At 59.4% G+C, this 26,633-nt stretch overlaps 2 protein-coding genes across 4 annotated transcripts in view; one reads left to right on the top strand and one right to left on the bottom strand.

The window, feature by feature from the left end:
* The first annotated feature begins 380 nt into the window (after positions 1-380).
* LOC308063185 (uncharacterized protein) lies at positions 381-9,938 on the top strand. The gene is made up of 10 exons (XM_080385804.1): positions 381-1,288; positions 2,891-5,519; positions 5,697-7,264; positions 7,859-8,086; positions 8,179-8,267; positions 8,361-8,444; positions 9,048-9,194; positions 9,301-9,432; positions 9,519-9,641; positions 9,778-9,938. Exons 1-10 carry the CDS (start codon positions 1,195-1,197, stop codon positions 9,790-9,792), a joined length of 5,109 nt encoding a protein of 1,702 aa, XP_080241930.1. The 5' UTR covers positions 381-1,194; the 3' UTR covers positions 9,793-9,938.
* A 332-nt stretch (positions 9,939-10,270) lies between these two features.
* CCM2 (CCM2 scaffold protein) overlaps positions 10,271-26,633 on the bottom strand; it is a 40,767-nt gene continuing 24,404 nt past the window's right edge. The window contains exons 1-10 of one of the 3 annotated variants that reach the window (XM_080385787.1): positions 23,723-25,878; positions 21,194-21,367; positions 20,912-20,995; positions 20,512-20,695; positions 18,958-19,094; positions 17,703-17,838; positions 17,142-17,199; positions 16,208-16,346; positions 15,562-15,700; positions 10,271-12,941 (exon numbers count right to left, since the gene is read on the bottom strand). In XM_080385787.1, coding sequence (XP_080241913.1) covers positions 12,661-12,941; positions 15,562-15,700; positions 16,208-16,346; positions 17,142-17,199; positions 17,703-17,838; positions 18,958-19,094; positions 20,512-20,695; positions 20,912-20,995; positions 21,194-21,367; positions 23,723-23,734 — 1,344 coding nt within the window. In that variant the 5' untranslated portion in view covers positions 23,735-25,878 and the 3' untranslated portion in view covers positions 10,271-12,660. Of the gene's footprint in view, positions 12,942-15,561; positions 15,701-16,207; positions 16,347-17,141; positions 17,200-17,702; positions 17,839-18,957; positions 19,095-20,511; positions 20,696-20,911; positions 20,996-21,193; positions 21,368-23,070; positions 23,362-23,722; positions 25,879-26,633 lie in introns of those variants that run through there. The other 2 variants (XM_080385785.1, XM_080385786.1) reach the window with 2 other exon arrangements.

Below are 26,633 nucleotides of genomic sequence, written 5' to 3'. Positions count from 1 at the left end.
GGCTTTGGGCACGGATTAGTGGCCATCTGGCCACCGCGCTGCTGCTGGGGCCCTTGCAGCCCCTCCGGCTGAGGGGCACGGCTTGGTCCCTCCAAGCTGCCCGTTTCCCCTGGGGGGGGGGGGGGGGGGCACACGGTGCCGAGCGGAGGCCGCGGCGGCGCCGGAGCTGCTGAGTCACAGCGCGGGGCTGCTCCTGGCACCGGTGTCGCGGCCGGGTTGGCCCCGGTGCCAGCCGCGCTGCGTGCCCGGGGTGGCAGCCAGCCCCCCACCGTGCCCTGCTGGCTGCCAGCCCCGCGCCGTGCCCGGCGGCAGGCGCCAGCGCCATGCCTCAGTTTCCCCCTCCAGCATCCTTTGGGGGGGGGTGGGTGCAGGCAGCGGGATGAGCCGGGGGGTACCAGCTCCAGCCAGCCGGGGTCTCCCCACCGCCAACCTCAGAACGGGGTACCGGGTATCACACACACACACACACACCCGTTGCCAGCAAACCATCCCCATCCTCACCACGGAGACGAGAGAAGGGCCGTTCCCATGGCGACAGCGGAGGTACCCATCCTGCCTCCTCAGCGGTACCCGGGCGATGCCCTGGGGACGCGCAGGGTGGGGGCACCACGGTCTGCCCCCATATATGTGGCATCACCACCGGCAGCTTCAGGAGGGCTCTGCCCACTGCCCCCCCAGCAGTCACACCCAGGGTGCCACTGGGTGCTCAGCACCCATTTTTTTTTCCTTTTTGGTTTTTTTTTGGTTTTTTTTGGGGGGGCGGGAATGGATAGAATCCCGGCTCCATCCTCTTTCTTATCAATCCCAGCCCAGCTGGGGAAACTGAGGCCGGGCCCCCCCCCGGCGGAGCTGATGCAAGCAGCGCCGGGGTGGGTGGGCCCGCGGGCCCTCCCCTCCCCTCCCACCGCCGCAGTGCCTGGCACACACCCCGCTTTCTCCCTGCCGAGGGGGGGGGGGGGGGAATAATAAAAAAAAAAAAATCAGAAAAAAAAAGGCGGGGGGGGGGAGGGAGGGAAAAAAAAAACCCTGAAAAAAAAAACCTGCTGACATCATCTGGGATGACGGGGCTGATCCCGGCGGCCCCCCCGCAGCCCCGCTAATGCTCCGCTCCCGCCGGCGCAGCCGCCCTCGCCCAGCGCCAGCCCCAGCGCCAGCCCCAGCGCGGCGGCAGCGGCCCCGCGGCCCGGCCCCGCCATGCCCGGGGAGGCGGTGAGCGCGCAGCGGCCGCGGGGCGCCGCCGGCAGCGGGAGCGGGAGCGGCGGGAGCGGCCCGCAGGGCGCGGCGGCAGGTGAGGCGGGGCGGGGATGTGGGAATGGAAGACGGAGGGATGCGGCGATGGAGGACGGGGGGGTGCGGGACGGGAGGATGCGGCGATGGAGGACGGGGGGGTGCGGGACGGGAGGATGCGGCGATGGAGGACGGGGCGTGCGGGACGGGAGGATGTGGGACCGGCCACAGCCAGCGCCCCCGGTACCACCCCGGGAGGTGACTGTGGGGACCCCCCCCCCTTCAGCAATGACCAGCCTTAGGCTGTCCCCCCACACACACACACACACACGCACCCACCGGGAGGCCTCAGCAGAAGCAGGGGAGGCAGAGGCTGAGCCCCCCACCCAACCCCATCCCACCCCCCCGGAGAGCACCGGGCGGGGAAACTGAGGCACGGGCGGCGCGGAGCCGCGGCCCAAGGTCACCCCGCACGCGCGGCCCCGGGGACAGCGGGGAGGAGGCGGGGGGCTCCTGTTGTCACACACCCCCCCGCGTGCCTCAGTTTCCCCCCAACGGCTTGGGGGGGATGTGGGGGCTCAGCCCACAAAGGGGCTGGTTTGGGCAAGGGGGGGGTGAGGGCTCCCCCGTGCCCGGGGCAGCCGGGGCGGGGTGCAGGGGCCTTACCCCCCCCCCCAGCTGCGGGGGGTCTGGCCAGGTAGCGGTGGGGAGGGGCAGGGCTAAGGGGACCCCGGCCCCCTCAGCGTAGGGGGGAGCCAACCCCCAGGCGATACTTTGGGGAGACACAGCCTGAGGGACACCGTGGGCAACACATCCCCCAAATTAACCCCTTAAGCGCCCCCAGGAATGAAAAAGCCCGGGGGAGGGGGTACCCTCTCTGCTCACACGTGCCCCGGGGCAGGGGGCTGCCCGCTAAATGCCCAGGTGAGGCCCCGCCCCCTTTCCAGCAGCCCCCGCGGCCCTGCCCCGCCCCCTCACCCCTATATAAAGTCCCAGGGGGGGGCATAGGCTTCTGTTGGGTTGGGGGCTTCGTCCTGGTTGCTTCTGCCCCATGGATTTGCCCCTGGGGGTCTCAGGTAGTGTGGGGAGTGAGTTGGGGGGTTCTGGGGAGCCTTTGGGGGGAGGGTGGGGGGTGCTGTGTTGCTCACACCTGAGCAATGAGGGACCAAGTACCTGCAAACCCAGTGCATGGGTGAGTGTGGGGTGATGCTGCGAGGGGGGGATGTGGGGTCCCCCTATTGCTTAGGGCTACCTCGGTCTGAGCCCCCTGTACTGCAGCTATAGCCTTGTGCCCCTAGAGAGGGGCTGAGGGAGGGGGTGGGCTGTTGCGGTGCCCCCACCCACCCCCAGAGTCACCTCTTGGTGTCACTGAACCCTGTGGCTGGCCCCTAGTGCTTTGCTTTGGGTGGGGGTAGCCAGTTCTCCCCCTCCCCCCAAGTCATCTCCGGCATCATCAAGCCCTGTAGGTGCTCCTCCTAGGTGCTCGGGGGGGGGCACCCTGTTCTGGGCCCTCCCCCCCCCCCGGGTGGGGGGGGTGCCACTAGCCTGGCTGGGTGACCCTCCATAGCAGCACCCTGGCTGTCCCCTCCCTATTCCTGTGCTCTCTCTCTGACCCTGGGGGGGGCCATGGTACTGAAGGGGGGGGTCTCCCCTCTCTCCGCAGCCCCCCTGCCGGCCACGGGCCCCCCAACGATGCCTGCCAAGGAGGAGGCTCGCCCACAGCCCGAGGGGGCCAGCTGCGACCCTGGCCCCCCTGCTGCTGTGCCCCCCGACGAGACCTGCTGCCCCCCACTGCCCGCAGACCCCCTGGACACCCGCATTGTCATGGGCGAGGAGACACGCTCCCCCACCGCCCCTGAGCTGCTGGGGGGGCCACCCCCGCCTGCTGTGCCTTGCCCCTTCCCTGCTCCCACCAAAGAGCCCCCCCAGGGCAGACCCCCCACCGCCCTGGACCCTGACCTCTTCTTCACAGCCCCATCCACCCCCATCCGCGTCACGGGGTCCCGGCTGCTGCAGCCCCCCCCCGAGGAGCAGACGGATGGGGAGAGTGAGGGTCTCTGCTCCCCCCCCACCTCTCCCTCCGGCTCCTACATGACGGCCGAGGGGGGCAGCTGGGGCAGCTCGGGCACGGCCAGCACCTCCCCGTCCTGCTCCCCCAACCTGGTGGCAGAGGCCGAAGCCATGGCGGCGGCTGAGGCTGAGGAGGCTGAGGCCGAAGACCTGGTGGTGCTGCCCTGCCTGGAGCATCCTCCCGCCTTCACCCCGCCCTCTCCAGAGGATGATGACGAAGAGGAGGAAGACGGATCCTTTGCCCCGCCGGGGGATGAAGATGATGATGATGGGCAGACGCTGGAGGAGGAAGAGGAGGATGAGGAGTGGGAGCTGTCAGGGGGCGCAGGTCTGATCCCGGCGGCGCTGCTGCCCTTCCGCGGCAGCCTGCTTTTCCAGGCCGAGGCGGTGGAGATCACCCCGCTGCCCGCCGGCACGGCCCCCCTGCCCCTCTCCGGCGAGGAGGAGGATGAGGAGGAAGAGGAGGAGGAAGGTGGCAGCACTTCGGCCTCCTTCCTGCACTCGCTGTCCGAGACCTCCATCACTGAGGGGGTGGACGAGTCCTTTGCCTTCCACGACGACACCTCCGCCTCCTCTGACTCGGCTGCTTACGACGGCGAGGAGGACGAGCGGCTGTACGGCACCGAGCGCCATGCCCTGGGGGCTGAGGGGGGGCCCCCCGGTACCAGCACTGCTCCCCCTGGCGCCGCGGCCTCGGGGGACGGTGGCATCGAGCTCCACCTTCATGCCGGGATGGACCTGGCTGTCCCCCCCTCACCAGGGGGGTCCCCCCGGCATCGCCGTGCCCAGGAGCCGGTGCCTGCTGTGGAGGGTGCCAGTGCCGAGGGGATGGAGCTGGGGATGCTGGAGCAGGATGGTGCTGGGACCCCCCCGGCACACTCCAGAGAAGGCAGCGTGGAGCCAGACGGCGAGACCTTCCTCACATCCTCCTCTTCCTCCTTGGAGCTGGAGGAGGTCTCAGCCCTGGAGCCTGATGTCCCGTGGGAGCCAGATGCTGTCTTGGGGGGCTGTCCCCTGCTGGAGGCCCCCCAGCTCCCGGAGGAGCCGGAGGTGATGCCAGGTGCTGAGGAGGAGCCAGTGCTGAGGGATGATTCCAACGCGGCAGTGCTGGGAGAGGGGCCAGCAGTGAGCAGCAGCATCCTGCAGCCCCCCAGCCTCTGCTCCGGGGAGCCCTGGGACCCTCAGACTGACAGCCTGGGGGATGTCACCATGGTGCCAGCCAATGGGGAGCCCCAGGGCGGCCATGGGAGTGATGGTGACAGTGACAGTGAACTTGGCACTGTGAGAGTGGGGAGCACTGAGCTGGCAGCCGCTGATGGCCACGATGAGCTGGACACTGCAGCCACCAACCTGGCACCATCGGTGACGCCCAGCCCACCAGGTGAGCCAGACACCACAGCCGCTGACCTGGCACCATCAGTGATGTCCACACCGCTGGACGAGCTGGATGCTGTTGCTGCCAACCTGGCACCTTTGGTGATGTCCAGCCCACCAGATGAGCCAGACACCGTGGCCACTGATCTAGTACCGTTGGTGGCACCTGGTGTGCCAGATGAGCCAGACACCGTGGCCGCTGACCTGGCACCGTTGGTGACACCCAGTGTGCCAGATGAGCCAGACACCGTGGCCGCTGACCTGGCACCGTTGGTGACACCCGGTGTGCCAGATGAGCCAGACACCGTGGCCGCTGACCTGGCACCGTTGGTGACACCCGGTGTGCCAGATGAGCCAGACACCATGGCCGCTGACCTGGCACCATTGGTGACACCCAGTGTGCCAGATGAGCCAGACACCGTGGCTGCTGATCTAGCACAGTTGGTGGCATCCAGTGTGCCAGATGAGCTGGACACTGTGGCCACTGACCTGGTACCACCAGTGGTGTCCAGCCCACCAGAGGAGCCAGACACTGCAGCCACCAACCTGGCACCATTGGTGACGTCCAGCCTGTTGGATGAGCCAGACACTGTGGCCACTGACCTGGTGCCATTGGTGACATCCAGCCCCCTGCATGAGCCAGACACCGTGGCCACTGACCTGGTACCACCAGTGATGTCCAGCCCACCAGAGGAGCCAGACGCCGTGGCCACTGACCTGGTACCACCAGTGATGTCCAGCCCACCAGAGGAGCCAGACGCCGTGGCCACTGACCTGGTACCACCAGTGATGTCCAGCCCACCAGAGGAGCCAGACGCCGTGGCCACTGACCTGGTACCACCAGTGATGTCCAGCCCACCAGAGGAGCCAGACGCCGTGGCCACTGACCTGGTACCACCAGTGATGTCCAGCCCACCAGAGGAGCCAGACACCGTGGCCACTGACCTGGTACCACCAGTGATGTCCAGCCCACCAGAGGAGCCAGACACCACAGCCACCGACCTGGCACCATTGGTGACGTCCAGCCTGTTGGATGAGCCAGACACTGTGGCCACTGACCTGGTGCCATTGGTGACATCCAGCCCCCTGCATGAGCCAGATGCCGTGGCCACAGATGTGGAAGCATTGATGATGCCCAACTCACCAGATGAGCTGCAAACTGCAGCCACCGTCCCTGGCCTGGTGCCATCAGTGACACCCAGCCAGCCAGATGAGCCAGACACTGCAGCCACTGACTTGGTGCTGTCAGTGATGCCCTGCCCACCAGAGGAACCAGATGCTGTGGCCACCAACCTGGTGCCATCAGTGATGCCCAGCCTGCCAGATGCTGCAGCCACTGACCTGGTGCCATTGGTGACATCTAATGAGCTGGACACTACAGCCACTGGCCTGGTGACACCCAGCCCACCAGATGCTGCAGCCACCGACCTGGTGCCATTGGTGACACCTGATGAGCTGGACACTGCAGCTGCTGACCTGGTGCCATCGGTGACACCCAGCCTGCCAGATGGCATCATGGCCCCATCCCCACCTCCACAGGACATGTCCCCCAGTGCTGCCAATGAGGAGCCGGAGGATGGGACCACCTCGGCCAGTGAGTCCCTGGAGCCACCAGTGATGGTGTGTCCTGCAGTGCAGGGGATGATGGTGCACATCCCTGGGGATATGGGTGAAGTCCCGGAGGAGTGGGATGCCACCACCGCCTCCTCAGAGGAGTCCTCCCCGGAGCTGCTGGAGACGTCCCGCTCCCGCACCGACTCCAGCTTCTTCACCGCACCTGAGGACAGCGCGGGGGAGGCGGCTGTGCCCCCCAGACCCCCATCCGAGGAGGATGAGGATGCTGCCCGTCGCTGCCTGGCCCTCTGCCTGACCCCCTCGCCCCCCACCATCCCCCCCTTGGTTTTCACCGCTTCAGAGCGGGAGGTGTACGTGGGGGTCCCCCCGGCCCCCCTTGAACTGCTCCAACCACCCGGTGCCTTTTCGGAGAGCGGGGCGGCCTGGCAGCGCCGGGAGGACCGGCAGCGGGTCACCGCCATGTTACAGGGCTCCTTTGGGGACCTGCCAGCCCCTCGCCTCCTCCCCAGGGCCCCGGAGCCCCCCGAGTTCCCAGCAGAGCCCCTGGAGGGCCCCCCCAGTGATGGGGGGAGGGAGGAGCCCCTGCCCCCCCATGAGCCCCCCACCCCCCAGCTGGGTGATGAGCCCCTGGGCCAGACTGCTGGGGACACCGATGCCAAAGTCCTGGGGGCGGATGCCCCCCCCAGCGAGCCCCCGGCACCCCCCAAGCAGCAGGAGGAAGAGGAGGTGATGGTGGGGGTTGAATCCAGCCCCCAGCCCGCTCTGGGTGCCGGTGAAAAGGGGGATGCTCAGCCAGAGCCCCCTCCAGAGCCAGTCAGGGAAGAAGCCCCCCCAGAGCCTCCCAGCCCACCGTGGGCCCCCTCCCCTCTGCTCCCCGAACTCATCCAAGTGCCTCCTCCTGCCGCCGCGCCACCGTCACCGTGCCCGGATCTGGCCCGCGGCCCCCAGGACACCTCAGGGCTCCCCGCCGGCGAGGAGCGCCCGTCCGTCTTGCCACCCTCCAGGAAGCACCTCGAGGGTAAGAGACCCCCCTGACACCTACCCACCCATTGCTGTGGGGCTGGGGTGGGCATCATCCACGGTGGGGTGCTTGGGGGCTCCCTTTGGGGGTCCCAGGGTGGGTGATGGGGTGGTTCTCACACATGTTGGGGTGCTGAGGGTCCCCCTTGGGGGTCCCGGGGGGGAGATGGAGTGAGCAGGCTGAGTTCAACACCATGGAGGGGGTTCTGGGAGGTGGAGGGGCACCACCAGCTTGGCACCCCCCAGCCCCCCTTAGCTCCTGCAGCCATCCCTTGCTGCTGTGGGGATTTGAGTGGGGCTGGGGTGGGCATCCCCCATGGTGGGATGCTGGGGGTCCTCTTTGAGAGTCCCCGGGTGGGTGACAGGGACAAGCAAGCTGGGTTCAACCCCACATAGGGGATTTTGGGGGGCACCAGCAGCTCAGGCCCCCCCCCTGCTATGGGGTGTTATGTGGGACCAGGGTGGGATTGCTGGGTGCTGGGGGTCCCCTTTGGGGTGTCCCCAGGTGGGCGGTGGTATGAGCAGGATGGGTTCAGACACACATAGGGGAATTTGGGGGGGCGGGCACACCACCAACCCAGCCCCCCTGCAGCCCCCCAGCCCTCCCCACGCAAGGAGAAGGAGGCCCGAGGCAGGCAGGTGGGGATGGGCAGCCGGGGCCCCCCCCGGGGGTCCCTGCAGTCGGAGTCGAGCTCCTCGAGTGAGGCGGAGACCCCCTACCCCTGCCCCGAGATCCAGCGCCTGCGGGAAGCCGCCGGCATCGCCCTGCGCCAGGACAAGCAGCCCCCGGCCCCCCACCGCTGCGAGGCCAACCATAAAGGTAAGAAGGGGGGGCTCTAAGGGGTTCCCCCCATATTTTGGGGGTGGTTAGAGGGGCACCCACCTCCATCCCACCCCTCTGCTTGGCCCCAGGGTCATGTAATGAGTCGGATAGCAACGACGAGTCCATCCCTGAGCTGGAGGAGCCTGAGGGCTCGGAGCCGCCGCCAGCCCAGACCCAGGTGTGTGTGGGGGGTCTGAGGGAGCTGGGGGCAGTGGGGACCCCCCACCGAGTGGTGGGTCAGGGGCTGCCCTCACCCACCCATCCCTGGCAGGCACAGCTCACCCACTCACTGGGCACCGGGGAGGAGACCGTCAGCAAGGCGAAGCAGAGCCGGAGTGAGAAGAAGGCTAGGAAGGTGGGACAGGGTCCGAGGGTGGGGCTGGGGGTCCCTGGGGTGCTGGCTGTCCCCCGTGGCACAGTCCCCACATGCGATTGGGGTTTCCTCATCCTGGACCTTGGGTGGATGAGGGGGTCTCCCATGGCACTGGGGTCCCCATCTTGGTCCCTGGGTTGGGCTGGGGGCCTCTGGGTGAAGGTCCCCCATGGCACTGAGGTCCCCATCTTTGTCCCCAAGAGGGGCTGGGAACCCCTGGACGGGCTTGGGCATCCCCTGTAGTACTGGGGTCCCACCCCCTGTGTTTGTCTGGGGGTCCCCCATGACACTGGGGTCCCTGTCCCATATCAGGGTTTGAGGGAGTAAGATGGGCTGGGGGGGGATTACCCCAGGCAGGGGCAGTTGGGGGGGGGTGTTGTGGGGCTTCCCCCCACTCTGGGGGGGGCTCCCCATCCTGGGTGGGGGCCCAGCATTGCCCCACATCCCTGCTTTCACCGTTGTCCCAGGGCTCTGGGGTGTTGCTGGGGGGATGGGGCAGCTCCTTGGCTGCTCTGGGTGTGGTGGTGCTGGGGGGGGGGGGGGGGGGGGCACAGGGTGACCCCTGTGTGTGTCCCCCCTCCCCAGGCCATGTCCAAGCTGGGGCTGCGGCAGATCCATGGTGTCACCCGCATCACCATCCGCAAGTCCAAGAACATCCTCTTCGTCATCACCAAACCCGATGTCTTCAAGAGCCCCGCATCCGACATCTACATCGTCTTTGGGGAAGCCAAGGTGAGGGGGGGGGGGGGGCTAAGGGGTCAGGGGGGTCCCATCCTTGGGGCTGGTGGTCTGTGGGGACAGGTGGGTGACCCTGTGCCCCTCTGCCACCCTGCTGCAGATCGAGGACCTGTCACAGCAAGTGCACAAGGCAGCAGCGGAGAAGTTCAAGGTGCCGATGGAGCACTCGCCCCTCATCACGGAGACGGCCCCAACTCTCACCATCAAGGAGGAGAGCGAGGAGGAGGAGGAGGTGGGTGCTGGGGAGGGGGGCGGAGGGACCCCTCCTGCGTGTCCCAGGGACATTGGGGGGGTGACGGTGCTGTCCCCTCAATGCAGGTGGATGAGACGGGGCTGGAGGTGAGGGACATTGAGCTGGTGATGGCCCAGGCCAATGTCTCGCGCCCCAAAGCCGTGCGGGCACTTCGGCACAACAACAACGACATTGTCAACGCCATCATGGTGAGTGGCTGGGCTGGGGGGGGGGGAGGGGGGGGTTACAAATGGGGGTGTGTGGTGTGGTGTCTGCTGCTTGTCCCAGCGTGAACTGGGGGTGCTGCAGGGGTCTGTGACGCTCTGCTCTCCCTCTCTCCCACAGGAGCTGACCATGTAGCAGCCGGGGGTGTCCCGGTCCCCTGTATAGATGCACAGTTACTCCCGCCCCCCCCCCCAGCCCCCACCATCCTTCCTTCAGCCCCCCGCATCCTCCTCTGAGTCTGTAACGCTCAATAAACGGCCTCATGTATCACTTGGATCGCACGCCGCCTCCCAGCGTGGTGATTTGGGGGGGGGAGGGAGCTGGGCCGCCCCGTGGTGCTGGGGGTCTGGTCCCTGGGGGTGCTCGGGGGGCGGACCTGGGGCACCCTGGTTCCCAGCAGCGGGATGGGGTGATGGCTGTGGAGAGGCCAATGCGGTGGGACAGCTCTGGGAGCCCCCTGTGGTGGCACTGGATGGGGTGGTAGAGGCCAGGATGCTCTGGAAGGCATCAGAGCTTTGCCCCCCGTTGCTAATTCAGAGGCACTTAAGGAAGCCGGGCTTTGGCAAGGGCCAGGGGAGGTGAGCGAGGCCTTAAGCAATGAGACAAACCACGGTTGGGTGCAGAATTATATTTACCGGTAACAAATACCCCGTACAGAAGGCAGACACGTACGTACATCCATCCATCCACCACCCCCGCTGGTGCCGGGAACGCTGGCGGCAGAGCCCCGGTGGCAGCCGCTGTCCACTCGCTCCCAGAGTGCCGCAGCGCAGGGTTATTTCCAGAGTTAAGTCCCATTTCCCACTGAAGTATATGAAAACAACAAGAAAAAAAAACCCCAAACAAACAAAACCAAACCACCGCGAGCTGTTACAGCTTGTTTTATAGTTCTCCGTATACAATTGTGTCAAAAATAGGGCTTTTCTTTTAATTCCAAATTTCCTTAAGTCTTTAATGACTTGAGCAGCCACATGTGCAATTTTTTAATCTGTAAATCATAAAAAGGCACTAAAGCTCCCCCAGCTCTGTGCTGGGCTGAAGAAGGAAAAAATCCTGGTCCCTGAGTCCCAGGGACACTGGAGCTGGGGGACGGAGCCAGGACCCTCATCTTCCCCCTCCTGCAGCCAAAACGTGTGCCGGGAGGAGGAAACCGCGAGCTGCTCCGTCCAGGTTTGTTCCTAGGGAAGATGCTCTCCTGGATGGATGTGTCCTGGCCAGATCTCTTCCTTCAGTTGCTGGGGGACCCCCTTTGGGACGTCCCCTGCCTCTTTCCTGCTCTGGAATTTATCAGCCTCGAAAAAGGAAGGGAAGGGCTGTCTGTCAGAGGATGCACAGGCTGTGTCCCAGCCCTGTCCCTGGCACCGGGGTGCCTTGACAGTGTGCCCCCCTAAAAGTCCTGGGGGTCCTTAAAGACCCCCCAGCTGAAATCGGGTGAAATGGGATGGCAGCTGCGGGCTGGATCGTACCGAGGGCTGGCGGCTGCGATCCCGGGAAGGCAGGTAAGAAATAGCTGGAGCAGCAGGGCCTGGGGAGGGAGAGGATGGAGGGATGAAGGCTGCTCTCTGCCTGGGCTGGACAGACAGGATGGCAGCGAGGAGACACCAGTAAGGGTAATGGTGAAGTAGGGAGTTGCTGGCAGGGAGTAAGGGGGCTGGAGTGCGGCCCCAGGGGGGTTGTGCAGGGAGAGCCAGGGTTGAAGGCACTGGGGGGGCTTTGGGGACAAGGAGCAGAGGAATGCACAGGAGGAGGCCAGACCCCCCCAGACTGCTGAGCCACCGGGGCCAGCCAGCCCCCTCCCTGGTTCCAGCAGCTGGCACCTGCACAAAGGACCTGGCCAAAGCCACTCATGGGTGCCAGAGACATCAGCAGACCCCTGGGTGCTGCCACTGCTGTCCCATCCCTTCTCCAGCCCCACCCTTTGCCTGGCTGTGGCACCAGGATAACTGGGGACCCCCCCAGACCCTTCTCTCGGATGTCCCCCTCCCTCCGCAAACAGCATCTCCCTCTGCATGGGAGTGCTCCTCTGGCAGGGGATACAGATTAAAAAAATAAGTGTGTATTTATAACGGTATGTAAAATATATACAACATGTACAGCACAACTTGTGGCCCCCCCATGAAATTTCTGACAGCGGGTCCTGGATCAGCTGTCCTGTCCAGGTGGGGGCCCCCAGGGACAGCGCGGTCCCCAGGGAGCCCCAGCAGCCGCCCCATGACATCCCACCAGCACCACGAACCCCAGACCAGGTGCCAGGGAGGACCATGGGGTCTCCCAGACTTTGGGGGGGGTGCGTGGGGCAAGTCCTTGTGCTTGGCAGGAAGGTGACGCCCTGGCAGGCACCAGCAGCTGCCTGCCTGGTGTTGGGGGGCCAAGAACAAGCCCAGTGGTGGGTAACACATGGGCTGTGCACCCCTGTGCCTCCCTGGGCCCCCCCGTTATTCCTGAGCAAAGCCGGGGGGATGGGGTTTGCGGGCCAGGCTGCAGCAGTGTAAGCAAAAAGCTCACGGTGCAGCCGGCGGCCGCCACCACCATCGGCAGTTTCTCCTGTGAGTCTGGAGCCGAAATGCTTCGACAACATCAACAAAAGGTTTAAATAATTCACATTGTGGTAAACTTCATTCAAAAACAGGGGGAGGAAGAAGAAGAGGAGGAGGAAGAGAGCAGTTACAACAGGGATACCATGTGCAAAACTGTAAACCAGGCAGAGGGTTGTAGCCGACTTGTCTCCCCGCTGCACTGGCAAAACCAAACCAGAGGCAGCTGCAGGCCAGGCTCCTGCCCTGGGGTCCTCTGCTGCAGCGTGCCAGCCTGGCGAGAGGGCACTGGCCGCCGGCCAACAGCCACTTGGAGCCGTTAACGAGGATGGGAGAGTAATTACATCCTGATCTAGCCCCAAAACCTCTTCCAGAGCGACGGTCACTGCTGCGGGGTCTCTCTGGGAGGGTGCCAGAGTGAGCCTCCCCGGGTGGGGAGCTGCCGGGGCCGTTCTCCCCCAGCTTGCTCTCAGGAGGAATCGCGGTCCATGCTGCACCCCAGGGCCTCGATGTCGTTGCTGATGTGTGAGATCATTCGGTCCCACTCATCCTCCTCCGAAGGGACAGACTGGTCATCAGAGCTGCCGGCAGCGCCGTTGCCGTTGGTGGTGGAATTGGAGGTAGTGCTCAGCGTCCGCCTGTACCTCCCGAAACTGTCTGTGATGATGCCCCGGCCATCCTTCACCCCGATGGTCTCCAGGAAGTTCTCAAAGTGTTGGCTGTCCTTCTCAGGGATGAAGGGGCGAAGACCTGGATCAGGGAAGAAAACACGAGAAGGAAACAGTTATCATCATCGTCATGAGTTCTGTACAGCACAGGCACGTAGGGGAGACACCAGGGGACAGATTTCCACATGGATTTGCCCAGCTGTCTGAAATTCCCCAGGGATTCAGAGCCTTCCAGCAGAGGCCAGCTGCAACACTGTGCCCCAGCTCCCTGAAACAGCCCAGGGTTTGGTGGAGGAGCCTGTTTTGGGGGGCTGGGGCTCCCAGCTCATGGCCACATTTCCCATTTACACCCCTGAGAATGGCAGCTGCTGCCCACTGAGGACAAAATCCTGCTAAAGTGGGATTTTCTGAGCTCAAAAGGCTCATCATCTAATTCCTCACCGAAACATATTGCCCAGCTTTACTGAGCTTATTGCTCTAACAGCACCAGCCCTGACGCAGGCCCCCAAAGGAGCACGGCCAGGGCAGCTGCAGGAGCATCTCTCCTGTCTCCCTCTGTGCATCCCACCATGGGCCAGCATCGCTGGTGGGGTGGCTGTCACCTGCTGCAAAGCAGAGAGGGTCATTGTGACACAGGTTAGACATGCTGCTTGTTTTATTATTAAATTACCCTTTGAGGATTTTAAGTAACAAACTCATTTCTCTTTCTAATTAGAGGTGTTTCTATATTTTTATATATATAAATATTTATATATATATAAAGCTAAGGCTATTTAAATGTCTTTTCCTCCAGATGGGCCTGATTGTGCTCCAGCTGCAACCACAGAGCTGCTGCCAGGCTGAGCATCAGCCTTTTCCCTCCTCTGGCCACGGTGTATGTCCTTACTGGCCAAAACTGAGGTGCCCCCCTACTCCCTCTAGTCTGTTCCAGATTTAAGACTACAGTCACTACCCAAACTGCTTGGAAGAAAACCTGGGGTATTCAGAAACTTAAAAAAAACAAACCACTTTTACAGGTTTCTAGCACAGTCTGGGCAGAAGATCTGCTTCTCCTCACTTCTCAATCTCGCACGGATTGTGGGGTGCCCGAGGAGAGCACGGCACCAGTGCGATGGCTCAGGTTGGGAAAAGCAAGTCGGCTCTGCTCTTCAATGGCAATATCAAGTCAGCCTCCCAGCACACTACCTTGCTGTCATGCCAGCTTCAGCAGCGGTGATGTTAAAAGCAAGCTGGTTGCGTGCGCACCACAGAAAGAAAATGCCTTTGTGCTGGCGGAGGCGCCCAGCTGCGCTGCGAGATTCCCAGAACAAAGGAAAGAGAAGGGGGCTGGGGGAGCCCTGCCTGCCTGGGGCCAGAGCACAGGCACCCACTCCGGCCCACGTGTGCCTGCCCCAACTCCACAGGCTCTTGTTACTGATTCTCCTTCAGCTTATAAATGCCAAAATCAAAGCAGAGAGTCTGAGCAGGAGTGACGTGAAGAGCCTCTGAGACTCCCAGCCCCCTTTTACTGAAGGGGAACGGAAGAGTGCTGCTCCCCTGGCAGGGCATGCGCCCTCCCTCCGGGACTGTGAAGCTCCAGGGAACGCAGGTGCCCAGGTGAACGGCACCTCTGAGGCCAGAATCACCTGGTGTCAGGTGCTGCACCTGGGCAAGGGCCAGGACAGTTGCTCCCAGCAGGCACAGAAAAGCCTGGTGTCTGGGCTGGAGAGGGCACCAGGCTCCCTGTGCAGTCAGGAGGGAGAGCAGCCCTGAGGAGAGGGACTGGGGGTGCTGGTGGGCGAGAAGCTGGACATGACCCGGCCACGTGCGCTCGCAGCCCAGAAAGCCCCCCGTGCCCTGGGCTGCATCCCCAGCAGCGTGGCCGGCGGGGCGAGGGAGGGGGCTCTGCCCCTCTGCCCCGCTCTGCTGAGACCCCCCTGCAGCGCCGCCTCCAGCTCCGGGGCCCCCAGCATAAGGAGGGCACGGACCTGTTGGAGCGGGGCCAGAGGAGGCCACGGAGATGGCCAGAGGGCTGGAGCCCCTCTGCTGTGCAGCCGGGCTGGGAGCGCTGGGGCTGTTCAGCCCGGAGAAGGGAAGGCTCCTGGAGAGCCTGGAGCACCTTCCAGCACCCAAAGGGGCCGGCGAGGAAGCTGGGGAGGGGCTTTTCCCAAGGGCCTGCAGCGCCAGGACAAGGGGGAACGGCTTTGCGCTGAGAGAGGGCAGATGGAGATCAGAGCTGAGGGAGAAATCCTTCCCTGTGAGGGCGGCGAGGCGCCGGCACGGGCTGCCCAGAGCAGCTGTGGGTGCCCCAGCCCTGGCAGTGCCCAAGGCCAGGCTGGACGGGGCTGGGAGCCACCGGGGCTGGGGGAAGGGGGCCCTGCGCGTGGCAGGGGTGGGACTGGGGGGGTCTTTAAGGTCCCCAGCCCAAACCATTTTGGGATTCTGTAATGTTGAAGCGTACTCAAACCTCTGAGACCAGCGGCTGAGCTACATGGACCCAGGTGTCCTCAGGAAAGAGGCATCGCCAAAGGAGAGGTGGGTTGAGCTGTTGCTCCTTGCCTGGTGACACCCCAAAGAATCATTATGCCATCCACGCCCAGCCCTTCACCCCCCTCACATCCCGCCAGACTGCCCATGGTGCATCAGCTATGGGCACCAGGCATGGGCCAGGGCTCTCCCTTTGGTCGGTCACACATGACTAATCCCTGGCAGCTGCTACTCACCCAAGAGCAGGAACTTTCTGCTGTCCCCGTAGAGCTGCTTCAAGTTGATGCAGAATTCATGGATCGAAGCCCCATTGCGATACTCGTGCAGGAGCATTGCGAACTGCTGGATCTCTTGGGAAGAGAGTTTTGTTCGGAGCTACGGAAGAGAAGCACACCGCAAACACTGCTGATTTTTAAGGAGGAAGAGATGATGGGAAGCCCTGGGAATGTTGGTGATTAGATTTATTACTGTTTGGTAAGAGCTGCAGTAATGAACCAGCTCATCCTGATGGAAAAGCAGGACAGGCTGGTGCAACTCACTGCTGAGCTGGCAGCTTTCAAATGAGGACAAGCTGTGAGCGTACGCAGGGGCTGTGAGTCACGATGTGACGGACCTGGCATGCCGTGGATGGCGTGACATGCCTTTACATAGTGAGAGGGGACAAGGGGGTGGGGATGCTCCTGCAGGAGAAGGAAGTGAGCCCATATTCAGGTCCCACAAGGCCTCCAAGCACAACTTGTATGAAAAGGAGAACGAGGTGTTCCTACACAGCATAGGCACATGTTCCACACGCCAAGGCAATGAACCCAAATCCCAGGAGTGCCAACACCCTAAAGGGAAGAAAATCCCTCCACCCTGTCCTGAGACCCAAGGACACCCTACCGTCATCATATAGTCCTGGAGCAGCTCTGTTGCCGTGGTGCTCAGCTCACTCTCACTCACTGTCTTAATGTGTGGAGACTGTTGCGTGGAGAAGGAAGAGGGGGAGTTGTCACCTGCATCCAAGGTTTCTGGAAAGGAACTGAAACACAAACAGATGGTGAGTCCTCCAGAGCTCCTTGGGTACCTTCTGCCTTGCTGCCACTGGTGGCTGCGGCACGGGAGAGCCAGAACAGCAGAAGCACGTGGAGAAGCGCTCTCTCTGCGATAAGGCTGGCAGCCTTCGGCTCGCAAGGGCATCTGAAGGCTCCCACGCAGCCAGAGGACTTTAACTATATTGGTTTCGTGACCTGCTGAAAACTAAGCCCTGTGTGGGCAAATATCCCCTCTAACTGCTTTCTTATCTTGGAACAGTGCGCGGAGAAGTCTCAAAACACCTCATTTTGGCATTAAATGTGAAATTTTCAAACAGCATCAGTCAATTTTAAACAACTGGTTTGTGTGTCAGGTTTTCAGCCCACAAACACTATCAATGTTTTCAGCAGTCACCGACTCAGGAGGCAAAAAGTTTCCAAAATAAAGGGTTTTGGGGGAACCATTTCTTGCAATTCCAGCTGGACTTCATCAAGACAAAGCAGCCGGACGAGCATCGTGGCCCTGCTTTGCTGACGCAGGGGACTGTGCATACATGGTGTACACGACCTTCTCTGGAAACCTGAGGTGGCAGAACAATCCAGCCACGGACGCTGCGGAGGCAGGGACCATGGCACTGCACGCGGACAGTAAAAACACCACCCAACGTTTCAGCCAGACTGAGCAGAAGCTTTTCAATGTGCAGACTGCAGCAGTTCCTGCTCTAGGGGCTTTAAACCTGGCAGTGAGGCTGCACTAATAAGCCCAAGCGCCCCGTGAGTTCAGTGTACCGCATTTAACTTACAAAGTGCTTGCTTCCGTTTCGTAAGGTTCCTTAACATCCACTTTTGTAGAAGAGTCATCTGCAAGGAAAACATTCGAGACATGGAGTTTGAGAGGCAGAAACTGGGTGCTCTTCCCAGCCCATGACCTATGTGCACAGATGTCTGACTCAGCTTTCACAGCTGGAAGGTGGGAGGCAGTGGGGACGGGGCTGAGCGGTGCTGTGTCAGGACCGGATACAGACTCAGCAGAGATGCAGAACCGCAAAGGGCCTGTTTTATTAAGTGCCTGCGTCCAACATGAATAGAGAGGCAAAGGGTATAGGGAAAAAGGATGATGGCTGATGTCCCATGGCCCAGCTGGGGAGACATCTGCAGGCAGGAGATAGCCCTCGTGCCCATCCAACTCACAATTAAAGCAGAGGAGGGTGGGTTTTTTTTTAAATACTTCACACAAGGCTGGGCCAGGCTGGCTCTGACCTCAGAGCGTGGCAGAAGAGAGGTGATGGGTACCAGTGAAGATGGGGAGAGACTCTCACGAGGGCCCGGTAAGAAACAAGCAAAGCGGGAGAGCACAGACTCACCACTGTGTAAGGACATGTGCCGCGTCGGTGTGGATGCCCCATCAAATATTGCTCTGTCCAAGAAGTCTATCGTGGATTCAGTGTAAACTATCTGGAAGACTTGGCTGAGAAGTGAGCACAGCTCCTCGGCAGTCACCTGGGGAGGGAGCAAAGAAGGGCTGGTGCAAGGCAGAAGAAACCACAGCGGCCCTTCTCTTCGGCTCCCTATGGTGGGCGCACCACGTGGGACAGCAGCGTGCTGTATTTGTGAGGGGGTGGTCCTCCCAGTGAGGACAGGGAACTCACTCATCCAAGATCCCAGACACTGCTTGACCCACAGGGTCTCCAGGGCTGGAGGTGACAAACCTCAAATCTCATTAGCTACCTCCCATGGGATTTTTCCTTGGTGTTACAGCAAACAAACTCCTGAGATATATCACCCCTCATCACCCTCCCATACTGCCAGAGGAGCGTTCCAGCCCTCTTCAACTGCCTAGACCCAAGCAATGGGAGATTGGATGCTCCATCAACTCGCAGCTATTAATTAGCACACGGATTTCATACCAGTGCTCTGTCCTACTCCTCAGTTCAGTTCCCTAGGCTTTTCACTACATAACCTACATCCCAAATACATGCAGGTACTCAAGACAGTGTCAGAGCCAAAACCAAGGTGAGCAAAACTCCACCCTGAAGGAAAAGGGTTCCTGCTGTAGAAGTGGGAACACACAGACCGAGATCAGAATCTCTGGATGCAGACACCGGATGAAACAAATTTCCAGGTCAGCATCAGGAAATGCCCTGGTTAGTAAAATCCTGTTGTGAGACAGATTCACTTGTCTTCACAGATTTTCTGCTGCTGGAGAAAGCTCTGGGCAGCAGGCACCACCACCAAGGGACAACCATCTTCTGATACCCTCTCGTGTCCGAATCAGGTCCCGGAGCTGGGGCAGGGACCAGGTTTCCTCCTCCAGGTAAGCATCCTGTGTGCCAGCAAAGCCCAATCCACACCCTGCAGTCTTAAAACCAGGCCTATGTGTGTCACACAATGTATGGCCAGGTAAGTACCTGGTCACGTAACAGAGGGGACACTTGAGGGGTGTAGGATGAGGCCACCCTGGGGCTTGTGGCTCTCAATCACCCAAGAACTTGTGGCAACCCTGGTCTAAGAGTCAGAAAACCTCCCGGCAATCTCAGTCCCAAGTTTTTGGATTGGAGGGTGACTCTGGAGGCAATCCCGACGTGGGATGGAGTTTTAATCAACTGTTTTGAGTCTTACTTTGTTCTCCGTAGCCAGGACCACCAAGCAACAAGCTTCGACAGGAACCACTCCGCTCTCAGACAGCGAGCTTGAAGTAAGCGCTTTGGAGCTCTCCGCACAGAGACTCTGGCTTGGGGAGATCCCAGGGTCCTGAGCTGAGAAAGAGGAGAAGTCATGATGGAAAGGCTGAGGCAGGGAGAGAACAGCAAGGAGTCTTTGCACAGCAAGCTGTCCTCTGAGCAGGCGGCTTGTGGGGAGAGCAGAGGATCCCACAGCCAGGAGAAAACGCCCTGGAGGAGGGAACTCTCAGAAGCCCAGGAACTCTACCTGAACGCTGCCCAGGGCCAAAGTCTCTGAATGGAAAGCCTGTAATTTAGAGCTGGTTTCTGACAACTCTGTAAATCACTGGCTTCATTTCCACGGCTTAGTCAGTCTCAGAAATCCATCAGCAGAATTACAGTCTTCTAAGTCACTTACTCATTTATTCTATAGACTGTCCTTTGTTGTCACGGGGTTTATAATCCGGTAAATCTCTGTCATTACATCTTCTAAGTAGCTCAGTGTTCCCCAAACACTCCAGCCCAAAACCACGCAGGTTTGACACACGGCAGAGCTGCTGGGGACAGACTCAAGGCCCTCTCCAGGTATTATAAGAAGTGAGGTGTGTCAGAAGCGGTAGGTATCACCCTGGTTATTCAACATGGGCACTTAGACATTGAACTTCATGGCAAAATCCTCCCAGCAACCTGTACAAGGGCTGCAAAGAGCAGGGCAGGTCCAACACGCATGGGGACCAGGCTGGAGGAGCTGCCTCTAGCTGCTCTCCTTGCTTTTCCTCTTTGCTGACATCCACAGAGGACCCCACAGACTGGAGCAGGATGGGCAATGCAGAATAAAACTGTTACGCTTTCCTGCGAGTCAGTAAATGATAGCTCTCAGCTGGGGGTTGGCAGTTGCCAGAGGACAGGCTGCGAGGGGAATTTCTAAGCTGCACATGAACTTGCACTTCATCTCCAGACTCAACCCAGCCCAGCTCCAGAATCCTTCACCTCTCCCAGTGTGCTCACTCTTCTGCGAGTCACAGCACCCTCAGAAGACACATATATCCCCAGTCCTTCCTCCACCCCCGCCAGAAAAGGATGGATTAAAATAACATGAGGCAGGAGACAAGATATGAGGGAGAAATCCTTCCCTGTGAGGGCGGCGAGGCGCTGGCACGGGCTGCCCAGAGCAGCTGTGGGTGCCCCAGCCCTGGCAGTGCCCAAGGCCAGGCTGGACGGGGCTGGGAGCCACCGGGGCTGGGGGAAGGGGGCCCTGTGCATGGCAGGGGGGCTGTAATTAGATAATCTTTAACGTCCCTTCCAACCTAAACCGTTCTAGGATTCCGTGAAGGACACCAATAGTTTTGGTCTGTGCTCACCCAGCGTTGCCTGTGTCCTGTTTCTGGTCAGGCCAGCTGCCGTCCCACACATGGGCAATACCGGCTGCTGTGGGCTTCTGCCCCACAACCCCAAAACACACGGCAAACCCCAACCACAAGGCTACAGCCTGCCCGTGCCGGCCACAACCTACCTGTTTTCAGCACAACCAAATGAGAGGAGTCATCTTGGATGTAGGAAACAGATGCGATGTCATGGATGGGGACCCTGAGGATGAGATCTTCTCCATCCCTCCACACCAGCTTGATGTTGTAGGCAGAGAGACTGATGACGGCATCGTGTTCTTGGGTCAGCTGCCCTGGGAGCTGGTGTGCTCTCTAAAATAAACATATTTACACTGATTTAATGAATTATTTTCCCTTTCATAACCGTCTGGTAACGGGCTTCCCTCCCACATTTGTAACACCAGGACAGAGGGCACCAGTTAGACCAGGAACAAGCTCCGAGGAAGCTCCATAAACATCTTTTTTTCTCTTGCTGGATGTTAGAGAAAGAGTACGCAGAGCAGGTCATTCAACACGCTGAGCACTCACCTTTGCATTATCGATCAAATGTAGGATTTCCGTGCGGCTCGAGGGATTCAGGTACCCTGGGATGGATGTGAGTTGACCTAAATACTGGAAAAGAAGAACCAAACCGTTAACAGCATGCGCACGCTAAGCACGCCCCTGAACACACCAGCTACTGCAAGAAATATGCCATCAGCACAGAGCAAAGGCATGGTGGCCCAAGACCCTATTTAGAGGCTGCTAAATGCACCTATACATGGAAGATCTCTCATGCCTTTATACAAGCCCCAGCCATGCAGGTGTTACCTTCACTTCTTTCTCGATGTAGTCATTCAGCAGCACATCTGGTTCAACGCGGTCAGGCAGGGACACCACCACCGTATGCAGAGGCCGTCTCTCTGTAACCTTCTCCTGGGCTTTTTTATCCCGACCTTTTTCACCCTTTAGGAAGACTCGTTTGAAAGGAGACACTATTCCAGGCTGAGGAGGGAAAGGGAAACACCAGGGCATTGAGGTCAGGGGTGAGAGAGAGAGTTTCTGTGCCAAAAAGGGGGGGAACCAGCAGCAACCACTGCCCAGTGCTCCTCCAGCCCATACATCTGTCCTTGCAGCCTGGTTTTACCAGCCCCAACCACCCCATGGACAGGCTGGTTTCAGAGCCATGAATCCATGAGTGCATGATCTTCCACTGAAAATCCCTTTCCTGCAACATGCTGGGAAAGACTGCAAGTGTTGATAAGCGCCTGCTACCAAAATGGGACATTCTTCCCCCAAAGTCACAATGCCCAACCTTTCAGTTAAGGATAAATACAAATATATATACAGACCAAGAGCTGTAAGAGTGAGCAAGCCACGGCCACACGCAAAACTGGCAGGAGGAATCCTCACCTCAGCGCAATTTTATATTTCGTCTAAGCATTTGCTGTGAGCAACTTGAAGGATTGCAAAAGGAAATGTCAGAGAAGCTGCAAACTTGTCTGAGGTCTCTGGGGAGACCCACAAACAGAAGTAAACACCCCAGGAGACAGCCTCCCCTGGGAAAAAAAGGTCTGTGCAGTTCCCAAACCATTAAGCGCTGGGTTTGGAAAAACACTGGAGCCAACACAAGTCCAGCTGGTGGCAGCGTGCACCCACAGACTCCCAGCTACAGAGGGAGCATCACCACCGTCCTACCTCGGCGCTGGGTGGACAGCCCAGGGACGCTGCACACCCAGGGACTGTCACCAACCTGTAGTAGATCCCCACTGAGCTCTGCACCAGCCTGCCCGACGGCTAAACGACTGGCAGCGTGGGCAGACTTCTCCAATTCCAAGTTTACCAGCTCAAATGGATGCTTTGAAGCGGCCAGATCCAAGGCTCTGCACCCACAGCAGTGTTGAATGCCCACTGCGTGGTGTGGAGTGGGAAGGCAGAGCTCCTTGGTGGCCTCGCTGGCTGCCCAGCCACCACCAACACTCAGCTCCAGCTGCCCAGCCCCATGGCAGTGATGCTCTCTGCTTCCCACCCCTCTGGGCAACCATGCTTTGGCTTTGTTGATTCTCACCGGCAAGAAAAAGGACTGTACAATCTGCAGAGGCAGAAAAGAGGTTTTGAAAGGCAAATTAATTAAATATAAACCAAGAGCTCCTGCTCAGAAAAGCGTGGAGTACTTTGCAACCTCAAAGAGCAGCAGCCTGCAGCAAATTGAGCTCATCTCTTGCAGCCGCCCACTGCAGGACCTTGCCTGGGAAACCACTGTCAAGAACTGCTGCAGACCCTTCTCTTGAACTGCTTGAGACTTGCTATGGGACATCATATTTGGTGGAGGAGTGCCATCACCGCGTCACCTACTCCCAGCAGTGTCCCTCCCTGCACAGCAGCTGATGCACTGTGCTCAGGAGCACGCGTGGGACCTGCTCCCATCAGGCAGCTTCAGCCTCTCCTGTTGGCTTTTCTTAATGTAGATGAGCATGAAAGATCTACAGGAACAGGGCAGACTAAAAGAATTTGAAACCATTGGACTAGGATGGGAAAGTGGGATGGAAAAGCTCCTGGTTGGTTTACCAGCTCCCAGAGTGAGCCAGGCACTACAAGGACGTTGGGGACAGGCTGGCCCTGAAAAAGCGTCCCTTGGACCAGGGAGATAAAAATAGAGAGAATTTATAGGACAAAAGGGATCGAAAACACAGCTATATGATGCTGACCTCGTGAAACAGCTCTGCCTTTACAGCAGCAGTACCAGCACCGTCAAGCACCGCAGATTTCATCCCTCTTTGTCAGGCTCCTGAAATGGAGCATCAACCCAGCTGGCTCCTGCCGAGGGGCTGGGACTGCTCCTGGCTCCAGAAAGAAAATCCTCAACACAACAGGTCTGTTTGCCAAGACCAGATCATGGGGCTCGACCCCAGCTCTGCCCCCCCCCCCGCTACAAGGGTATCCAACCCCAAACCTCAGCTGCTGGTGCATGAAGACCTCATTCCCTCAGCCTCCTTTAGGAATCAAGAGCAGAGTGATGCAGAAACCTGCCGCCGGAGTCAGGGCTGTACCACAACAGTCCCCCAGACGCTTCCCCCTCTACCAGCCACGGTCCGGCAGCTCCAGCTCCGTTCACGTCTCTGTGTCAAGGCTGCCGGATCCAGCCCAATCCATATGGAGCAAACCAGAAGTAAGTCTCGCTTTGCCCTTGAGGATGCAGGCAGCCTCCATAGGGCTGGGAGAATGCTGTGACAGGGCCATCATTCCTCCTTGAAGGAGGATTTGGGAGCCCAAATCCATGGCGGAAGCCTCACCCAGCATGGTGCAATGTGGAGCAACAGCTTCTCCATTTCTGGGAGCCCATATAAAACCAGCACCTACCTCGTTCTCCATCAAAGTACCCAGCCACAGAGAGCAAAACCAAACCGTGCCGGCACAGAGCCTTTGGTGGCTCACCAGCAGCACCTCCCGAGGGGAGAGAGGCTGCTACCCTCGTCTCAGGGGCTTCCAAAGCTCGCCACCCGTCCCAAAGGTCTGGCAAACGCAGGAGCTTTCAGTTGCCTGCCGGCTCGTGGCCAGGAAGTGCAATAACCGCAGTTTCCTTCTGTTACACGCAGCAACAGCGACAAAATAAAGTTGTTGGTTGCGAGGTTTATCAGCAACGGGGCCCGGCACGAGGCAAGGTGAGGCACAGAAACCTGTTTTTCAAAGCTCGATCCCATTCCTGGCTCCCAGCCATGCTGTCCCACCTCCTGCACCCCTAAACGCCAACATCCTTTGCCGCTACAGCCTGGACTTGCACTGGGATGGAGATATCCCCAGCCCACAGGGATTTTTAACCCTCGTTTCTCCTCTGAGTTTCAGAGCTATTTTGTTCTCTGACATCTATTGAGACCAAGGGCTGTAAAGCTTTCTCAGGACCTGAATTTTGAGTCCTTAAGTTTCACATGTGAGAAGCAAAGCTTGGAAATGAGGTTAAGAGCTCCCTGCTGGAACCAAGGCCTCCCAGAAGACCCTTTGGGAGAGTGCAAAGTGTTCAAGTGAGTCTTGCTGGGCTCAAACATGAGCCCAAGAGTCAGGCTCAGAGGATTAGTGAAAACAAGGTGCTAATTTCACAGATAAGGCAGAGGTTGGTCATTTCCCTGGTGATATCCACTCATTGAGCAGAGGCGTTGAGGAGGTTGGTTGGAAACACAGCACCTGAAGACCCGCCAGGAGCCAGTCACCTGGCACTTGCATCAAGCAGACTCCCATCTTAGACACAAGCAAATCCCACCAGCACACTGCCTAGTTAGTAGGTCAAGGAAGAGAGGGATCCCATCTCTCCTTAAAATCCATAAAATAAAAGTTTGTTTTTCTTTTCTCCTCACTCCTTGCCCATAACTGCAATCCCTGAAGGTGATCTCCCAGCCCACCTCCCTGCGGTCTCTCTCCAGTCTGGAGCTATCTGCACCAGGACAGCCTGGGCTGTAAAAGCCACTGGGATGGGGAGCGGGGCTCCGCCAAAACAACAGCTTGTCTGGGAAGGGCAGGTCCCCCGTGCCAGGGCACTGGCCAGGCACTAGCAGCACAGCGCAGGCAAGAGCTGCCAGGAGCTCGTTCCCACATGGTTTGCTTCTCAAACACATTTATGTCTTGAAGTCAGGAGAAAGCAGCAGGGAAGGGGTTACATGAACACCTTGTGCCAGCTGGGACTTGGCATTTCATGGACAGAGGCAGCTCCTGGCAGAGGATGGGCCAGTGTGGTCATCCCTCAGGGTTTCCTGCTGCAGTCAGCTCTAAAATTCAGGAGGAAAACAGTAATTTCATCCATTTAATGAGGCACTTAAGACTTAACTAATTGAGAGAGTGTCTCACAGCTGAGTTTAGCCCACCAGGCCAAACCAACAGGGAAAGGCATGCCAGTAGGCAGGGGAAGGGGCTCTATGAAGAACAGCAGATGGGCTTTGGCTGGATTTTTTTTGGGGGAGACCCAGCTCACCTGATCTACATTCATATATGTTTGAACAAAGAATGCTGGTGAGAAACTGGGGCGGAGCGTGCCACACCAGCGTCCCCCCAAACCCCACAAGGGCCAGGGCACATGTCTCTAGTGAGTGCCAGGGCCTGGCTGCCACCAGGTTCCAGGGACACTCCTGGCCACGGCGAGCCCTTCCTTGGATTTGGTGGCCCAGGTAAAAGAGGTTGCCTTGGCCAAGCTACCTGCTAATGCTCCAGGGGCTGAAAATTCAATGGAAATAAGACAAACTCTCAGGAAAAAGCCCAGGAGACCAGACTTAGCCTGGAGCTAAGCCCCCCAGCCTAGATTAGACGCAGCCATGAGAGAGATGGAGACACAGCACAGTCCAGAGAACCTCTCACCATCCCAAGCTTGCATCTGTGTCAGTGTGATTCAGCTCTCCGACACCATTTCTCCTGTCTGAGGCCAACAAAACATGTAACCAGTTTCACCAACCCCACCAGCTACATTAGGACCTGCCTGCAATTCCCTACCTCTCTCTGGCACCGGAGACTAGCCACTGACTGCTGAGGTGTGAGGCAGAGATGACAGAGGCAGCTCCCTGCAAGGGCTGGCACTGCTCCTGGCAGTAGAATAGGCCAAGGGAGGTTGTTAAGCCAGTTAGTACTCAGGGAAGACAGTCTGACCCATCATCAGACCTTCAAGACACTGAGCAGGAAGCTCCATGCCCTCCTCTCCCTGAAAGCTCTCAAGGTGACCAGGGGCGTGAGGAGTTAAATCAAAGGAGTTTGCAACCTCATTAATATGCCAGTAAAGTTCTCTGCGCTCCCCCAGCATCTCACAACATGGAGACTTCAAAAAACACTTTATTTGGTGCCCCAAATAAGCAGCCCCCACCTCAGGCAGCAAGACGGGGGCTCTCTTGACGTAAGCACAGCAGTCCCCAGTCCTGTCAGAGGTAGGATGACCGATGACGTGCACCTTCCCCCTGCTGCTGGGGAAAAAAATCAGAGTCATCTAGATCAGCAGCAGCACCCACTTCATCAGAGTTTGCTCACCCATCCCATGCTCCCCTGCAGCCCCTAGCCAGCTCTGTCCCCAGCCTCTGGAAATCCCAAGAAAGCCATTTTTAGGAAAAGAGAGGATTTAAATTTCATCTAGATCATTATTACTCCAGCTGGAGTACTGGGAGTTTTTAGAAAATTCTTGTGTTGCTTTCACTCAGAGCCTGGCTGCTTGTACCAGTCTAAGAATCAGTGAGGTCATGGACAGCTCCTTTAAATACATTCAACACTTTGAACTGAACACAAAGAACAAGCATCCCACTTACCA

This window comes from Falco punctatus, assembly GCF_963210335.1.
Source record: "Falco punctatus genome assembly, chromosome: 4".
NCBI lineage: Eukaryota > Metazoa > Chordata > Aves > Falconiformes > Falconidae > Falco > Falco punctatus.
Note: the sequence above shows the minus strand (reverse complement) of the source record. Positions and strands in the feature narration are given on the sequence as shown.

What these genes read in the sequence shown, in the direction of transcription:
- LOC308063185 (XM_080385804.1), top strand. Translation starts at nt 1,195, where the DNA reads ATGCCCGGGGAGGCGGTGAGCGCGCAGCGGCCGCGGGGCGCCGCCGGC. An exon ending in CTCCAGGAAGCACCTCGAGG is followed by an intron (nt 7,265 to 7,858) that starts GTAAGAGACCCC and finishes GCCCCCCTGCAG; the next exon opens with CCCCCCAGCCCTCCCCACGC. An exon ending in AGAGCGAGGAGGAGGAGGAG is followed by an intron (nt 9,433 to 9,518) that starts GTGGGTGCTGGG and finishes CCCTCAATGCAG; the next exon opens with GTGGATGAGACGGGGCTGGA.